We start from the raw sequence: 20,078 nt of genomic DNA, 5'->3' as shown, positions 1-20,078 counted from the left end.
GGGTTACAACGTTTATCAATTCCTTTACGCTTTTCCGGTACTCATCGAGTTGATCTTCATCGTTTTTGGCATAATTGGTCTTTACTATTGGTTAAATGATTTGAATCTCTGTGCTCAACTTATAATGTATACATCAGCTAGTTACATGACAATGTTCATAACCATTAGATTTGCCCAGAAGTACCATGACATTAAAGAATGTTATGAGGTGATGAAAGAAGATTTCTTGCCTTACAGAAATTACAGCAAAAACATATACGAGTTTTACAAAAAAAGATGTATTAAGGTCACTAATGTTTATGCGTTATCGTGGTTTTGTTTGTGGGCAGCTTGGTTAATTAGCCCGATTTTTATCAAGGAATATTCTGCAAAAAACTTGGAAGGCGAAATACTGACCTACCGAAACAATATATTTAATGTATTGTTTAGTCCTATATCGGTAGCTCACTACCACAATTTCTATGTGCTTTTTTACTGCCTGGAAGCGATTGCCGTTACCCACATAGTAGTATTCTATGTTGTGTATGAAATGGTCTTGACCACTTTTTGTTGGATGATATCAGCTCAACTAAAAATCGTTGCTTCTATGTACAGCACTTTTGGATACAACAGCTCATCGACATCCGACAGTGAGTCATTCAATTTGTTTCGTTTATTAAAAATATTATGATAAAATTGAATATTTTGTATTTATTTAAGTCGGGAGCAATAAAATGACCGAAGTCGAAAAATTTGTTAATATTATTTCTAATCACCAAAGAGTTATAAAGTAAGTGATTTATTTATATGGAATTATAATATGCCATAAATCTAATGATATAATTATCACCACTTATTATAATTGTAATCGTTTTCCACCCTTAAGTCCCCCAAAATAGACTAGAGTTTACCTATAATATTATTACAGAGACACCTAAAAAAAGTTTATACATATGCTATTCAATACACAATATTAATTTAAATACGCAGTCAAAATACATATAAATAGAAACAATTTTTTTCAGAGTATTAAACACGTTTTACGGTATTATTCGACCACTCCTTCTTACTCAAATTGGATGTAGTGCTACCATATTCACTATTTGTACATATATGTTTGTTTGGGTAAGATTTTACAAATGCCGTAAGGGCGTATCTATGGAATATTGAGTTATGTATATTGTGGAACAACACATAAATGTCTTAACTATGCTAATGCCAAATAATAAAATTAACAATGGCATTGTTTAAGAGTATTATGATAAAATTAAAAAAACTATATTTTTATAGAACTGGTTTAATGATTCTTTCGTGTTATTTCTGGTGTCTGCAAAATGGATTTTATCAGCTATGATTATGATGGCCCACTTGTTCATTTCTTGTTATTTCTTTGGATATCTCGATGATCAAGTAAATAGTATACAATAGTTGTTCAATTGTTAGATTGGACTAGAGATACTTTATAGTATACTTTTATTTTTGCATAACTCATTCTCTATTCTCGATAATATTACTTACCGGCACTCTGTGAATTAAAAAAATGTATGAGTAGTTTATTTGTTATTTTATTCGTATAAATATACTGGTTTTTGTCGAATAATGTTGCATTAAAATTATTTTGTGAATAAATACATTTTTGTTTTCATTAATACAATACTTGATTTGTTTTATTTTAAAAATACTATAGCGCCTACATTGAACGATTTATTTGTATATATTTATTTATTTTTATAATGTCGATTTATTTTTGAGTGGCTTTTAAGTTGTAATATTAAAATTGTATATGTTCACAGGTAAAATCAATGAATTTTGCCTTGTACAGTAGCAATTGGACTGAAAAGGATATCCAATTTCAAAAGTTGATTTTGTTGGCCATGAATATGAACAGTGCTATTAATAATATTTCAATGAAATTAACACCTACTAAAATCGTGAATCTAGAGATGTTAGCAAGTGTAAGATTTAAAAAAATCAGTTACTAAATAATGAAGCCTTAATATGTATGTGTAAAGAACGTAATGACTAATGGTCCATTCTATTTTAACACTTTAATAAACTATTTAATTTATATTATTTATTTGTTGCAAAATAATTCCTATAGATTCTTTAGCCACTAAACATACATACAGATTATTGTAAAATATAGATTACAAATAATATATAGACGCTTTAGTACGTATTGTTGGATTAGAAACTAAACTTATTTCTTCTAAAAAAAAAGTAACAATTATTTGTCTCATAAAACTTGAATATAATATTATTTGTTCGTCCATTTGCAGGTTATGCACGTATCATATTCGATAGTGTCAGTTTTAGCAAAGAAAAAATTATCCGACGGCAGTTAGTTTGTGTACAAAATGACATAAATAATAAACACTCAACAATGCATACTCACATGGATTTAAGTATATTATTATTAGTATTGTGTATTACTAAACACTACACAATTTAAGAAATGAAAATATTGATAGTAATATTAACAGGGTTCCGTAACGTAACGACATATAACGTTATAAACTCAATTATTTCGTTCACCAAAATAAAGTTTACAGAACATAACATAACATATGTTTGGTGATAACATAATGAATAACGTTTTACATTTTTTTGGTCCGAGAACGTTATAACGAATAATGTTATAATTTGTTTTACCCCGAGAATGTTAAAATTAATTTTGCTAAGTTAGGTTAGGTTAGCAAAAATAGTGATTCAAAACTGGTTATCGACCAGTCAAAATATTTAGTACATTATTTTTTATCACTATTTTTGCTAACCTAACCTAACTTAGCAAAATTAATTTTAACATGCTCAGGGTAAAACAATTTATAACGTTATTCCTAGTGTACGTTCATGAACATAATTTTGAACTGAACAAATAAATAACGGTTAACGGAACCCTAATGTGTTCTATTTTTTTTTATATAAAATGATTTGTAAACACTACCTATTTTAATGCATATAGGCTTTATTGTCACAAAACTATTTGTTCTTAGTAACGTGCTAATGTAACCAATAGAGAAGTAAATAGTGAACTTAACAATATTATCTTGTGTTAATATAGTTTTTTATTTTAATACCTAAAAATCCTAAGTTCACCCTTCTTCGGCTGTATTCAACGGTAGTTATAGGGCAGAATGGGCAGTTCGTCCTCCTTCCATAAGTGTGGCGGCAATGCCAGATGAAGCCAGTGCAAGTGCGATGTGTTGTTTAGCAAGTATTTCTGCCAGCAATAGATTTATTAGAAATGTTTTTCGGTGCCGCCTGGTGCGTTAAAGTAAATAATTCTGCCAGTGTTATTGTTGATTCGGTCCATGATAATGTTGTAAATTTGTTTTTGATTGTCATTGAGTAGTGGTTTGTTGTAAGCAATGTATTGAAGTAGTTCGTTGATGTTGTAGCTTTTTTTCTTTGTAATTAAAGATCTCCTCCTCTTTTATGTTTGGGCATTTTTCTTGAAAAAAATACATTTTATAGGGTAAGGTGGGGTAAGTGCGTTATTTCACAAATGAATACTGTTGGATACATCTATAAGAATTTAAAAGAAAGAGTATGGTAGTGTTATCGTTTACGGTCTTGCGTAGTTGATATTACTTATGTAAACAACTTTATTTCAATTTATTTTTTTTTATTGAGAAAATAAACAATCTATACAATTAAAAGCACACTAAGTATATGTGTTGATATAATACAAAACATGTGATACATTTAATAAAGAAGTCATCCAGTGACACTTAAATTTAATAATTCATTTTTTAAACAAAAAAAATAACAATAAAGCGAGCTGCCCATATTTTTGGGTTGCCGGTCGACCCAGCATACTTAATCAAACTGCGTAATTTATTTATATACAATTAAGTGATTTAATTTAACACAAAATAATTATTATTAATCTATAGAACTCAATTTTAAAAACGGAAACAAAAAAAATAAAAAAAATAAATGAAAATAACAATAATTACAACGGAGATATAAATGTAATATGCGGGTGACTATTAAATTGTAAGTATAAGTGGTAGTTTATTAAAAACCAATTAAAATATATCCATAAATCGTACTTACCCCGAGTTATGGGGAAAGTGTATCGTTGGTGAGCGCATGAATATACTCGAACAATCGTGCCGTGCGATACATATCAGTGTACTCGGTGATTGGTTAACTATAGACCAGCCAATAACTTTGAAGATATTCGATTTTTTTTTAATTATTATTTTTTTTAATTTTATAGTTATTAGTTGGGACAAATTTAATATATTTTTTAAATTATAACCCCATCCCGTATATGTTAAAACCGTATGAACTTAAGAATATTAAATAGTAACGTATATATTTTATTAACTTCTTAAATTAAGAAAAATTTGATGAACATTTTGACTGGTCGATAACCAGTATTGGATACTGCTTGCACATCGATTTGTTAATAAATTAGAATCAAATTAGTTTAAAATTTAAAATTTTGTTGTGTTTTATATGTTTACATTGTTATTTGTTATCATATATATATACATTTAAGACATTATTAACTGATGCAAGAAAAATGTATCGTTTCAAATCTTTTTAGTTGGCCACCCCTTCACTTAAGTCGTCCAGCTTTGTAGCAAAAAAAAAAAAAAAATAATAATAATAAAAAAAGATTCACACGAAAAGTTGTTTTAATTTTTATTTGCATCGATTTTTTCATCCACTAACTTTTAATAATGTAATGAAAAATACTAAAAACCTAAACTCTAATTATTCATATAAAGAACAATTAATTTGTCTATCAAAAAATTCCCATCCTCAAGCACACATAATATTCTCCTTTATTTTTCAATAAAAAAATTGGTAGATCTAACACGATTACATCCTATCTACAGTGTTGATTTACGCAACACTGTCTTACACTACACATTACAGGTGAATACTGTCTTTTTAATAATAAAGCACGATAGCCAATCGGTACATTTTACAACATATTTCTTAAGTCGGTTTTTTTTATAAACTTTTTCAAGGCAAAACATATTAATTACAGCCTAGTTTTTTGCAGAAAGTTCAACATATTAATAAAAAGTAGAACACTTTATACAGAACTTTTTTTTTAAATGTATCAACTGTAAATATGATGATGGTTTAACTTTTCTGCTATTGTGACATTTGTAGTATGTTGCTCATTTAAAAACATCGTGTTCACTGCAAATCATTCGGCAGTAAAGGTTAGTCCTTGTAATAGTAAAGAAATGCAGAATATCATTCCTAAAATTAAATATTCTTCTTTTATGGAATTTGTAATCCTAGGATCGTTTTTTTTAAGAAAAAAAAAGGTTTGGTTTTATTTTTATGTTGACTACTTTCTCATAAAATGTATCGACCAATGTGTATAGGTCGATCTAATAAACAATGAATAATTACTTTAGTCGTGCATTACTTAGAATTCCAATGAAACTTTTATACTATTCTACGACGAAGTTTTGATAATTAATGCACTATTAAAGTTTGTTAATGTGTTTAAATTATACACGCTCATCGGATATAAGTGGACATGACCTAAAAAAATGCATTTCCATAGTTAACTTTTCTGCTGTTGCTCATTTTAAAACATCGTGTTCACTACGAACCATCCGGCAGTAAGTGTTAGTTCTTGTAATAGTAAAGACCACTATAACATTAAAAATCGTAGGTCCAACGATTGGAAATAATACTACAAGTACATTATCAGGTAATATCAGATGTTAAAAACAATCGTTGTTAAATAATTGAAATTACTTTTAACTGTACTATCTCAAAGGTACCTTTAATAAATTATTGCTGCTGAATCACGATCGGCTATATTTTTAATAATAATAGTTGGTTTTAATTTTGACTTACCGGTTCGTCACCCAAAGTCACGTTAATTGTTGCCATTTTGTCTTTTTTTATTTCACGGCTATATGGACACGAAGTGTTAGTATAATTTAGCATGTTTTTATGATTCGACCAAAATGTTATTGGTACATCCCTGGTTGGTGCAAAAATCTTAGAAAAATGGGTCCACCGAAAACTTCAGAACTTAATGTAAATGCATGCCAAAAATCTTTTAAAATATCTAAAGTAGTGCTCTATTAGTAACATAACAAAAAAACGAAAAACAGTGATTACAATCAACTATTACATTATCCTTTTATTAAAAACTTAATAAAAGTAAAAAATGTATCTCCTAATAACATAATTTAAAAAATAAATTATAACAATAATATGAAAAATATTTTGTGTAGGTATTAAACCATATCGCTTAAATTCAGTCAAAACAATAGGGTTCCAACAAATATTTTTTAAGCGTGCCGAGATACATATTAATTAAATTCACCCTAAACTTGTAATTCTAGTAAGAGTTTCATTCAGGATTTACATGTAATTTTTGCACTCTGTAGTAGTCCATTAGTTATTGGCACTTTGTTTTTTTCAATTAAAAATTGTTTACACGGTTTGTATCAAAAAACAAATATAATAATCTATTAAATTTATACATGAATATCTAGCTATTCCAACTAGTTTCTAATCTTTCAAATAAAAAAGTTATTACATTATTAATTGATTTTCAATAATAGCTATTCTGTAGAAATAAATCATGTACATTTGTTGTATGTAAATAATTAAATTATTTTTAAAAATTAGAAAGGTACTAATTTTTTTTTTTGCCACATATTTTTCCAGTACACTATCAATAGTCATCAGGGAACCGAAGATGAATACCAAAATTAAAGATGCAAAATATATTAACTATAAACTTATGAAATTGCTTGGATTTTATCAGCTACTAAACCCTAAAGAATCATATTATACGGTTTGGGGTTACAACGTTTATCAATTCCTTTACGCTTTTCCGGTACTCATCGAGTTGATCTTCGTCGTTTTTGGCATAATTGGTCTTTACTATTGGTTAAATGATTTGAATCTCTGTGCTCAACTTATAATGTTTACATCAGCTAGTTACATGACAATGTTCATAACCATTAGATTCGCCCAGAAGTACCATGACATTAAAGAATGTTATGAGGTGATGAAAGAAGATTTCTTGCCTTACAGAAATTACAGCAAAAACATATACGAGTTTTACAAAAAAAGATGTATTAAGGTCACTAATGTTTTTGCGTTATCGTGGTTTTGTTTGTGGGCAGCTTGGTTAATTAGCCCGATTTTTATCAAGGAATATTCTGCAAAAAACTTGAAAGGCGAAATACTGACCTACCGAAACAATGTATTTAATGTGTTGTTTAGTCCTATATCGGTAGCTCACTACCACAATTTCTATGTGCTTTTTTACTGCCTGGAAGCGATTGCCGTTACCCACATAGTAGTATTCTATGTTGTGTATGAAATGGTCTTGACCACTTTTTGTTGGATGATATCAGCTCAACTAAAAACCGTTGCTTCTGTGTACAGCACTTTTGGATACAACAGCTCATCGACATCCGACAGTGAGTCATTAAATTTGTTTCGTTTATTAAAAATATTATGATAAAATTGAATATTTTGTATTTATTTAAGTCGGGAGCAATAAAATGACCGAAGTCGAAAAATTTGTTAATATTATTTCTAATCACCAAAGAGTTATAAAGTAAGTGATTTATTTATATGGAATTATAATATGCCATAAATCTAATGATATAATTATCACCACTTATTATAATTGTAATCGTTTTCCACCCTAAGTCCCCCAAAATAGACTAGAGATAAGTATAAAAGTTTAATTATAATATTATTACAGAGACACCTAAAAAAGTCCGTATATATGCTATTCAATACACAATATTATTTTAAAGATGCAGTCAAAATATATATTAGTATAAACATATTTATTAATATAATATACTATGTATTAATAAAATATTTTTTTTTTTTTAGAGTATTAAACACGTTTTACGGTATTATTAGACCACTCCTTATTACTCAAATAGGATGTAGTGCCAACATATTCACTATTTGTACATATATGTTTGTTTGGGTAAGATGTTACAAGATAAATATATTTTATGTATTTGTTTTTTATTCTTATTATTTAAAATCACTAATAATTGTATATTTTATCTATTATATCAATTGTATATTAAATCGGTGTACAGGTGTCATAAGGGCATATCGCTGGAATATTACCCTTATTATGCTAATGACAAATTTTTAAATGGTCAAAAGTATTATGATAAATTTTAACCATATTTTTATAGAATTGGTTTAATGATTCTTTTGTGTTATCTCTGGTGTCTGCAAAATGGATGTCATCAGCTATGATTATGATGGGCCACTTGTTCATTTCTTGTTATTTCTTTGGATATCTCGATGATCAAGTAAATGCTACTAAGTAAATAGTATACAACAGTTGTCAGTTATTAGATTAGACTAGAGTTACTTTACAGTATACTTTTATTTTTGCATCACTCATTCTCTATTCTCGATAATATTACTTACCGGCACTCTGTGAATTAAAAAAAATGTATGAATAGTTAAGTTGTTATTTTAGTCGTATAAATATACTGATTTTTGTCGAATAATGTTGCATTAAAATTATTTTGTGAATAAATACATTTTTGTTTTTTATTAATACAATATTTGATTTGTTTTTTTTTTTATAAATACTATAGCGCCTACATTGTACGATTTATTTGTATATATTTATTTATTTTTATAATGTCGATTTATTTTTGAGTGGCTTTTAAGTTGTAATATTAAAATTGTATATGTTCACAGGTAAAATCTATGAATTTTGCCTTGTACAGTAGCAATTGGACTGAAAAGGATATCCAATTTCAAAAGTTGATTTTGTTGGCCATGAATATGAACAGTGCTATTAATAATATTTCAATGAAATTAACACCGACTAAAATCGTGAATCTAGAGATGTTCGCAAGTGTAAGTTTTAAAAAATTAGATACTATTGGTAAATTATATTTAAGCACTTTAATATTTAAGTAAGCCAATTTATATTATTTATATGTCGCAAAGTAATTTCTTTCGATTCTGTGTGACTAAACATGCACATAGAATATGGTAAAAGAATAAGATAGAAAAAGTATTGAAGAAACCGTCAAAATTATCACAGTGGATTGTAAATTGAGATATGTGGAAAGGATTTGTGCAATTTATGTTAGCTGGAAAAAAATGGAACAATAGTTTAGTGGTGAAGGAATAAAAGGTTTCCTCAAAATATACAACAGAGATCGGAGCGGAAGGCGTGTTGGGAACTCAAATTCTTTCGTCAACATTGGAACATTAACCTTTGGAATATTAACTTATGTACGTTACATCGAATGTGAAATTAATTTAAATACTTTTTGACAATTTTTATGTACTCAATGGTATTTATGACAGTATCTTTTAACCTTTCGTTCCTGGGATTTTTTTTTTCGTGTCGAACTGATATTGATTATCAATATAGCTGTGTCGATTGTTTTATCATCAATCTATACTAGAACTTGTGTTTAAAGACATTTTTGAGAATGATACGTACGTTGAAATTACATGAAATATTAGAAACTTTTTTTCTCAAAAATACCAAATTACAGCCTTCGGAATTATTAAATTTATTGTAGATGTTTTATTCTTGAACCATCTTGAACTATTTAGTTCAGAAAACCATTTATAAACGCTATTATGAAGAAAAATCCTTTACTGTACTAATAAAATATAGACGCTTTAGTACTTATTATTAGATTAGAAACTCAACTAATGTCTTCAAAAAATGTAGCAACAAATATTTTGTCTCATAAAACTTAAATATAACATTTTTTTACATGTATTTACAGGTTATGCACGTATCATATTCGATTGTGTCAGTTTTAGCAAAGAAGGAATTATCCGACGGCAGTTAAGTGTTTACAACATGTCATAAATAATAATCACTGGATAATGCATTCTCACATGGATTTAAGTATATTATTAAAAACTACACAATTTAAGAAATGAAAATATTGATAGTAATGTTTAACAGGGTTCCGTATCGTAACGAAATATAACGTCATAAACTCAATTATTTCGTTCACCAAAATAAAGTTTATAGAACATAACATAATATTAGTATATGTTTGATGATAACATAATGAATAACGTTTTACATTTTTTTGGTCCGAGAACGTTATAATTTGTTTTACCTCGAGAATGTTCTAACAAATTTTGCTTAGTTAGGTTAGGTTAGCAAAAATAGTGATTCAAAACTGGTTATCGACCAGTCAACATTTTTAGTACATTATTCTTTATCACTATTTTTGCTAACCTAACCTAACTTAGCAAAATTAATTTTAACATGTTCAGGGTAAAACAAATTATAACGTTATTCCTAGTTTACGTTCATGAACATAATTTTGAACTGAACAAATAAATAACGGTTAACGGAACCCTAATGTATTCTATTTTTTTTTTTTTTTTAAAGAATAATTTGTCAAAAACACTACCTATTTTAATTGCTAATGTAACCAATAAAGAAGTAAATAGTAAACCTAACAATATTATCTTGTGTTAATATAGTGTTTCACTTTAATACGTAATAATCCGATACCTACATTAATTTTTCCGAGTTAATTTTTTTTTTTCAACCCGACGACTATTATTCAACTATACATGAACCGATATATATATATTTTTTGATTACCAAACAATTATCTAAGCGATATATGAGTTATGGTATACATTTTGAAATAGTTGAAAATTGGCAGAAGGATAATTTTCTATATTGTTAAAAACATTTTGGAAATTCTACGTATCGATTGTTGCTTTTGTCCGAATGCAAAACCTTGGTGACAGCTAGTTAAAAACGCAAAATGGAATGTGCTTTTAAGGTTCTAAATAATGTATGTATCCCAGCAATTAAATTGGATAATGTACGTAATAAAAATATATAAAAAAAAGTTCATTTTGAACTCGCGGTATTGATGAAGAGCTTATTAACTCTTTGTGATCATTGTACGCAAAACAAAATTACAATAATTGACCTTCAGTACAAGTTACCTCCAAATATCATTTTATTTTATAACCATTGTCGAATGGCATATAAATTTAAAAAAAATTAATTCGTGGCTATACAGGGTGATCCATTTTAATGTAAGACACTCATATTGGTAGAGTTGCAATGTGTTTTAAAGAAAATGTTTTAAACAAACGGTATTCTTTTAAAAGTTTTAAATATTATTTTTATATTTTTTTGCAGAATGTAGTAATCATAATATTATTATTATCGTACGTCATAATAAGTCTATGATTATATAAAAAATGTGTGAAAATTATAATTTTATGTTGGCTACACTGTTACAGCGGGTTATTATCACGTAAACGGTATTTTAATTTAAGTAATTCATTTGAAGCGTTGCGTGGCAAAGTCGACTATCTCCAGGTGCAGTGATTTTTGGTAAATTTAAAAAATCTGATTTTCTTCTGCACTCTCTTAGCCGCAATTACCTATTTTTGAAACGTTTTATCTTTATGGGGAATTATATGTGATAAAAATCAGTACCACCAGTCGATGCAGAGTGAAAAATATAATAAGAAAATGTTAAAAACATTTATTTCAAAGAATGTGGAGATTGCTGACTTTGCCACGCAACGCCTCATTTGTATTTGTTGAAACTTACAGAATTCAGATTTTAAGGTATAATATAATAGTTAATATCAAATATGTATTAGTTTTATGTATACATAATACACTGTATTACTGATTACCGAATACTAAAATTAAACAATTATATAGTCTGCATAGTAGATTGTACTACAATAATTATATAGAAATCAACTCAAGTCCTTCCTGTACTGGCAGTAGTGTAGTTAAAACTTAAAACTAAAAAATGTGTTCAAAGGTTTGCTCTGAGGTCTGTAGAGAGTAGAACTGTTTATATGTTACTATTGTTTATTATTAAAGAGTAAATATCTAATTACATAGTCTAACTAGAATTAAAAAAATAACCATCCGGAATTGGTAAGTATTTAGTAAATATATAATATACTTACAATTTCTACATAATTATATACTATACTAAATTTAATTAAAAGTAGTTTAAAACATAACTTTTTAATTATATTAAAAACAGTTTAAAACATTAAAAACATAGTTTTTAACAAAAAAAAACAACGTTTTTTTTGCAACTCTGATGATTGGGTGCGGTTGACTAATGCGGTCAGATAAAAATAATACTACATGTAACCTTTTCGGCAGTCCGAAATTTGAGTTAACATTTTCAGTAAATTGTTTTTAACTTAAAAATGTAATAAAATATACTATACGTTATGTTTCAAAAGTTGGTAAAACTCTGAAACTTACCAAAAAAGTAAAACAGTTAAATATTGTTTAATACTGTTAAATAACAAAAACAAAATGTTTCCAAAAATGTTAATTGTAAAAATAAAATGTTTGTATTCAGTGAAAATGAGTGGCTTACGTTAGAAGGATCACGCTGTATATTAATAAAAAATAGGCAATGTTTTTTTTTTAGTTTGATTAGATTTCAAGGTTTGATCCCATGTATACTATTATAATCTACAATGTATACATTGTTGATGAACAAGAGCAATATAACTCCTTGATTTGGTCGGTTTATGGCATAGAGTTTTGCCAGGAATTCGAATTATTCTATTAAAAGCAGTCCTGAGAGCAGTATCTGTTCTAAAATGAAAATGCTGTGTTTAACAACGTTAGTGTTTGCTGTACCTTTACTCGTTGGTCGATCTGTCTCGGTAAGAATTTTATAGTAAATTAACAAACGATACTAAACGTGTTGATTTCATTATGGTTTAGGCGTTATATAGCTTGTCTTTGATAAAAGCGACCAAATGCCAACCAGACCAAAATGTTGTGTGGTACGACATAATATATAATGCTTCAATTCCGTCCTCGACTAAATACAACCACTATGTATTGCACAAAGATATCAACGAATCTTTGAACACCACGGTAAATTAATATGCGAATTAACGATGCGATTTTAAGAGAAAATTTCCTAGAAAATTGTATACATAATAATTTTTCGATACTAGAGGACGGCTTAAACTACTAAACCCGTAAAAAGTATAATTTTTACTTCTTATTTATTCCAGTAATCAAATCATTTGATAATTTTTAATCATTGATAATCAAAAACAAGTACGAAAAAAATAGCTCCATTTTGGCCCTATTATCTCAATAAAATATTTATTATATATTTATGGATTGTAACTCCTAAAAACTGATGAAAGTATCACAGTAATTAATCCCCTTCAAAAATGACTCTACGTAGACGATAAAAAATATTTAGTTCGCTAGATATTTAAATGCATGTGATATAAAATTATTAATTTATATTTAAGATTTCCTGTGATGTATACAAGAAAGAAACACATTGGGAATTGATACCTTATGCTTCTGGCAAAACTGTTAATTACTGTTCATTTTTAAAACGCGATATAACAATCATGCCAGTAGTTAAGACATTTGCAGAAATAGGCCAGTCGTGTCCTCTAAAACAGGTATGTAATAATTGTGTTCAACTATTTGAGAAATTATTTTTGAAAAATATATTTTTTAATATCAAACTTAATATATGTATGTATTTAATCACAATAATTAATTCAATAATGTTTAACAGGGCACATACCTAATACTAAAAAACAAATTTTCAAGTATATTCAAATTAATCGTTATGTCTGGATGCTTTAAGCTAAATCTGAAATGGTATGACTCCAACAGAAAGTATTTATCGTGCATTTCATTTGTAGTTTTTCAGTCACTCGATCAAAATCACGAAGTCGGTCGTAACACTTGTTATTAAATCCTAATTAAAAAATCTTTACGTTAAAGCATGGTTTCGGGGGTGGTTACAGAAGACTTAAGAGGACGTCATACACTTTAAAAATTATCGTAAAAATGTGTTTATGGAAAAGCGTGTAGGTCTAAGCGAAATGGCCATAGTAAAATAAAATTGATACCATTAAAACGAGAAGAGCTTTATTTAGGTTCTCTCGTCGATTTTTTTAGAAAAATTGAAATTTTACCTTGAATACAAACATCTAAAAAAAGTTTTAAAAAAACCCATTTTGCATCCGAGTCTGCAACCACGAAAGACCATTTTTATGACTCGTTGAAGTACCGAATAAATTTAGGTAATGGTGGAATTATAGATAGTGAAATAGTTTATTAACAAGTTAGTATCTAAGGTAACTAGTAAACATATCAAGTTTATGGCTAATATTTTAGTGTTTTCATAATATCTGGTTTAAAACAATTCATAGGAAATATGAACCTGTTAAATTACATTGAATTAATTTTTTAGTTATAATTTGATCGTTGTGAATACAACATATCTTTTATCTCTAATCTCTTATCGAATAACAGCGTAACGCTTTTTTCGGTTATGTGCCAGAGCTAAGACATGAAAATGTCAAAAATATCAGAATAAAAATATAAATTGAAAATTATAACAATAATAAAAACTAAAATATAATAATAAAAAAAAAACCCGACGAGAAAGCCTAGATAAAGTTTTCATTATTTTAAATATGTAAAAATAATTTTACTATTATTATTGAGTCCATAATAGAGCGAACATGCGTAGCTATGTTTAGATAGTCCGAAAAATAAATTAACTTCCATAGAGTCATAATTATTGAACTAATATTTACACATCAAGATTAATCTTTAAATTATCATTTTGCAAAAAATTGCCTATACCTAACTACTTAATATAAGGGGTATGATGTCTTTTTAATTGTTTTTTGTAGTGTGCCATGATTTTGTTTGTTCGAGATTTTATTATTGTCAGTGTAAAATAAATGGGTAAATAAGAAAGAAATGTTTTATTTTAATTACTAACCTTTGTAATACATAAATTATATTCCAACCATTGTCATTCTACTATAAATTAATATATTTGTGTTATTGTTGAAAAAAAATCAAGTATTTATAAGAACTCAGTAAACTTAAGTTATCATAGAAACCTCAAGGTGACCTAATCTGATGGGCAGCTGTAACGCTGTAACGCTATACAGCCTATACAGCCAACACCTAATTGCATATATTTTTTTTAATGTGTCATAATTATTATATACTCTTGGTGTGGTCACTCTATCTAATAAATAAATAAACAAGATAATACGTTTAATGCCACTTGAAAGATTATTGTTGTCATTTTATAAACTATATTTATTTTCATTGCTTTTACGTTTTGTTAATGTTCTTCTAAAACCGTATCTTAAAACGATCACAAAATATACTTATATACCTACACTCTTTTTTTAAGGACTCATCGATTGATACACAAATTGTGTAGTACAATCGATGAAGATTAAAATGCCCTAATTTTGTTGTCTTCGATCAAATATCATCAAATGCGAGAACAATAGATCATTAACATAACCAACCATAACGAAAGTGACTTTCCGTATATATAAAACCGAGTGAGCCGCGAAAATACTCACAATAGTTATGTGTAAACATATTTGTTCGGTTTCTGCATAAGATACAATTTTAAAAAAGGGCTGAACTTATCTTGTGCGAGAACTTTATTGAGAAACGATTAATATTTTATATTGTTGATATTATTGGTTTATGATAACTATAATAAGATATACAATTATTTAAAAAAAAACGGTTTGCAATTATTATTCTAAGCAGGTTTGATGACTGTTGATGAATTTCCCAATTATATACTATACAAGCTGTCCAGACCCGGCGTTGCCCGGGATTTAGTCTGCCAGGGCTAAGTAAAGTAATTGTGACACTTTTTCGGTTATTATGTCCTCCTCTTACTCAAGGGTCCCAGTCTCAGTCTCAGATCCCGTTCCAACAGTTAAAAGCTTGCCCAGAATCGTGGTACATAAAATCGGCCTGTTCCTCTAATTATCACCTACCATTTTCTCGAGTACCGTGGTTACCAAGTGTTTATTTTGGGTTAACATGGTTACAAACATTTAATTTATTTACATTTCGTATTTAAAGTACAAAGTTCATGTTTGAGTCCACCCTTAGGGGTAAAATTTTCGAAAAGTTCTATGCCAGTTAGGTTCGAGGGAGTGTACCAACTACTTCCCAAAGTTTCATGGCGATCGGATGAATGGTGTACTAACGCATAAAGGACAGACAGACAAACAGACAAGAATTCATTTTTATACATATAGATTCCTTTTGTTAAATTATGTATGGGGCTATTTTCATAGAATATAGATATAACTCATATAGCTATAGAGAATAGTCATCTTTTTATCTACTTCTTCATCTGCTTCCTTACCTCATACCATACTCATGGGAGGTCAACTCATCCATCTCATTGTTTACTCCATATATCTTAATGTCTTTATTTATAAAACACCAACTTGTTCTTCTGCCTACCTCGACGTTTAAATCTTCTTTTATTTTCTAAAATTTTCCGCTCGTTTTACTATTTTATAACCCCCCCCCCCCTTCTTAATTTTTTTTTAACATATCTCAACTATCTTGGTTCTATTTTTTCTTGCTGCCAATGCATTTGCCAAACTTTTTTTCATACACTTTATTTCTGGTTAGCCTATTTAGACATAGTTTTTTTTTCTTCCATTGTCCCTTTTTAAAACAATCATTTTAAAAAAAATAATAATAATGAAACATTAGATATTCATCTAATTTAACTAATGTCGTATACGAACTTGGTTCAATACACGAAATGCACACACTCGAATAACGCTTGTATTTTGGGTCTAACCTGAGTAATATTTATTTACTGACTTCAGAGTATAAATGGCCAGTGTTTCTAAACTCGTGGGGATTATACCATCGGTACACTTTGATTTAGAGCTAAGTATGAGAACTTAGTTGAGCCAGTGACTGCTCCGTATTTACTTTACTGAGTTTAGAGATCAATTTATATCAAAGAAACCTATCATAAATAAACTCAGTGACTATGGTTATATTTTACACTTTCGTAATAATTAAGTTATTAGGAAAAAGGTAACTCTTTAAAAGTAAAAGTAAATAATAACTTCAAAAGGATTTACGCACAAAATAATGTATAATAAGCATTCAAACAAAAGTTAAAAGTACACAAACGATCATCAACGCGATACAAACACCCTTCGTATAAACGATAATACACGAGAGAGTGACCATTCCCCGGGCTAAGCCCAAGAGAGTGCCTCTTCACATAATAATTTGTGCGGCTTTAAATAATAGAAATAAATATAATTTTCGCTGTATAAACATATTAACTGTTCGCCATTTGGCCTAGATATATTGCTTAGCTTCATAATAATACTATTTTTCCTCGCCCTACTACACTAACTTAACTTTTAAATAGTTTAATTCGTGTATTTACTTATACTTCACATGATATGCAAAAGCTTATAATTAACAAACAGACAATGGTAACAAACGTTTTAAACTACCGTAATAAAAAGTACAATTCGTAGTCGGCAACACGTTAACATATTAATTTTATTCGAAACAGGACAAGTACAAAAAACGAAACGATCATCATCCGAAGTAATTGAGATTTTAAGTTTTTATTAGTTATTACCATACTTATTCTAGTTGTGGTTGAAATGTATTTGATGCCTTGTTGAGGGAATAAAATTGTGCTATGACTTATGAGATTGTGAGCGGGAGGTTTTTCCAATCAATACACTCTTTTTCTTCCACCGTGCCATAAGCGATACAGAATTTCATAAATAAGAAAACAGATTTAAACTCTATTAACAAGTTATTACTACTTTTAAAATTTTAAATTTGAAAGATTTCCAAATTTTATTTAAACAATTTTTAAATTTATCTTTTTAATTTCTTTATAGGAACTAAACAATTGAATAGACTGATCTCAAAAAATATGTAAGAGTAATTCCAATCTGTTCCCAAATTGCTTATGACATCATTGAATTGGTTGGTACTTGGTACGATAATCAAATAAATAAAATCGTTTAAAATTATATACTTTAGTGGATAAATACTAAAAAATCGTAATACTTTTCATTCCTACGCCCTTTTAATAAAACTTAAGCATACACGTTTTATAACAATCAATTTAATTGTTTCTAAAAATCAATTCAGGAATTAACAAACTAGTAGGTATGATGTTTAATAAATACTATATTTTTATTCAATTGGGTACATATGTATTATTATACTTCTATAATAGATTTCTTAAGAATTCTTGATTTATTCAGTTAATTTTTGCTTTACAAGAACAGAAATTATTGAATATGAAACGTTCAAGACCTATAACAAATTAAAATCAAAAGCCATTATTAGACAGGACATTGTGATTTTTAAAATTGTATTTTCATTGACAATACTTCATTTTTATTTAAAGATTTTCTCTCTTGTGTAAATTCTCTCTATTGCTTTCATTTAACTTTTAACCAAACTTTTGCGCAAACAATTTGGGCATTAAAGTTCTTTGTCACATTCTTGTATGTTTCTTTTAAACTTACGTTGTATAATAACAAAACTATTTAGTGACGATCCGCATGATTGTCTATACATATTACTTACCCCTGTAAACAATAACAAATTGACAGTCTTTAACGGCGTTATTCTTATAGTAATTTCTTGAACACGGTTCATGGTCATTGTGAACAACAAAAGTTTCTTAAAACGTAAATCCATCGTTATCCAATTGCTACAGTAGAGCGCAAAAATCATAGAATTCATCTAAAATAATTTCAAAATTGTATTAAAATATTATTTACTGAAACAAAATGACACTGTTTAATCTTTAAAGTCGATAAAAATATGATTTTAAAGCATTAGCACTTAAGTATTGTTAAACAGATCTTGAACATAGTAGACACTTTTACCAATAGAAGTAAAAATAATATTGCCTTTGTTTGCAGTAGAAACATGACTATCTGATGATTGCATATGATTACCTGATTATCTAGAAGGCCATGAAAGTAACACAAGAGAAATACTTGAAACAAAACTAATAACGCCGAAGCCATGAGTTTTAAGGACAACGTAGATGTTAGGGTTTCACCGTTAAAGTAATTCTGTCAAAAATATTTTAACATTTCATTATATTTGTACAACAATACTAAATGATAATCACGGTACAGAGTTCATAGTCAACATATCTCTTACCAAGACGGACATATAAGTCAAGACTATAAATATATTTGATCCACATCCTAATTGAGCAACGGTTATTGGTTTCACTACATCAAAAAACATTTTTATTGTACTGAAAAAAATGCATTTTATCACAAATCACAATCGATTTAAGTTTCTATTAAGAACTGAAACTCACTTTATCACTTTTTGTAAGTCAGTTATTATTAACCGTAAATCTTCAACAGATACATCGTTATCTCCTGAAACGCAATTCATTAAAAAAAAATTGTAATTATCACAAACAGGTTAGATGTAGGTGCAGCAGTGGACAGTATCGTACCGTAGGGGGGGGGCCCATCTCTGCACCCCCTGAAATATATATTTTTTAAATAATATGTGTGGGCGGGCACGCAAATTGACCACTATTATAAAAAAGCAGGTCTTAACAGCTAAAGTGCCGCCCTCTCCATAAAAAAAATGTCTACGACACTAACAGTTTATAATATTAATTGAATTGCTACAAACGAGTACTAATCTCATGTCCCCAGTTGACCAATGCAGATGATCTTAAGAATTATCCGAGATAGTGTTAATATTTGAGATCCTTTGTTTTAAGTATTATAATTTAGATTTGTAAAAGCTATGGGGTTTTCTCCAAGCTCCGTCTAGAGGATATTCTGTTTGTACAACAGATAGCCGTACAGTGTCAAAAGAAAATTAATGTAACAACATAATAGTGTTAAATATACTATAGTAAGTAACCTACTGCCATTGGTGTCCTGATGACCGAACATTGTGAATTTCGCCTCGATCGTCTTCAAGCGGGCCAATATTATCCAACAGAAATTGGCGATAAATATATCAAACATAACGTATCCCATTAAGACGTGCGTCAAAGTCAGCGCTTCGATTGTGTAGAACAATGCGTAGAACTGATTGAAATGTGCAAACGAAACGGGCCTGAACAGTATATTCAGTATGGTATTGCGGTAGACGACGATTTCGCCGTGTAAATTTTCCACAGGGAATTTTCGGATGTAGATAGGATTGACCAGCCAAAGTAAGTACAGACAAAACCAAACTATTGCGTAGGAGTTTGAGAAAACGGTGGACCTCCTCT

General features: G+C 28.6%; 1 protein-coding gene across 1 annotated transcript; it reads left to right on the top strand.

Moving 5' to 3' along the window:
• The first annotated feature begins 1,287 nt into the window (after positions 1 to 1,287).
• Positions 1,288 to 9,895, top strand: LOC126840929 (odorant receptor 46a-like). The gene is made up of 3 exons (XM_050576953.1): positions 1,288 to 1,389; positions 8,677 to 8,838; positions 9,732 to 9,895. Exons 1-3 carry the CDS (start codon positions 1,330 to 1,332, stop codon positions 9,795 to 9,797), a joined length of 288 nt encoding a protein of 95 aa, XP_050432910.1. The 5' UTR covers positions 1,288 to 1,329; the 3' UTR covers positions 9,798 to 9,895.
• Positions 9,896 to 20,078: the final 10,183 nt, after the last annotated feature.

This window comes from Adelges cooleyi, unplaced genomic scaffold (assembly GCF_023614345.1).
Source record: "Adelges cooleyi isolate 19-005CV unplaced genomic scaffold, UGA_ACOO_1.1 ACOO_flye_CR_arks_rails_tigmint_CR_PRNA_376, whole genome shotgun sequence".
NCBI classification, from domain to species: domain Eukaryota; kingdom Metazoa; phylum Arthropoda; class Insecta; order Hemiptera; family Adelgidae; genus Adelges; species Adelges cooleyi.
Note: the sequence above shows the minus strand (reverse complement) of the source record. Positions and strands in the feature narration are given on the sequence as shown.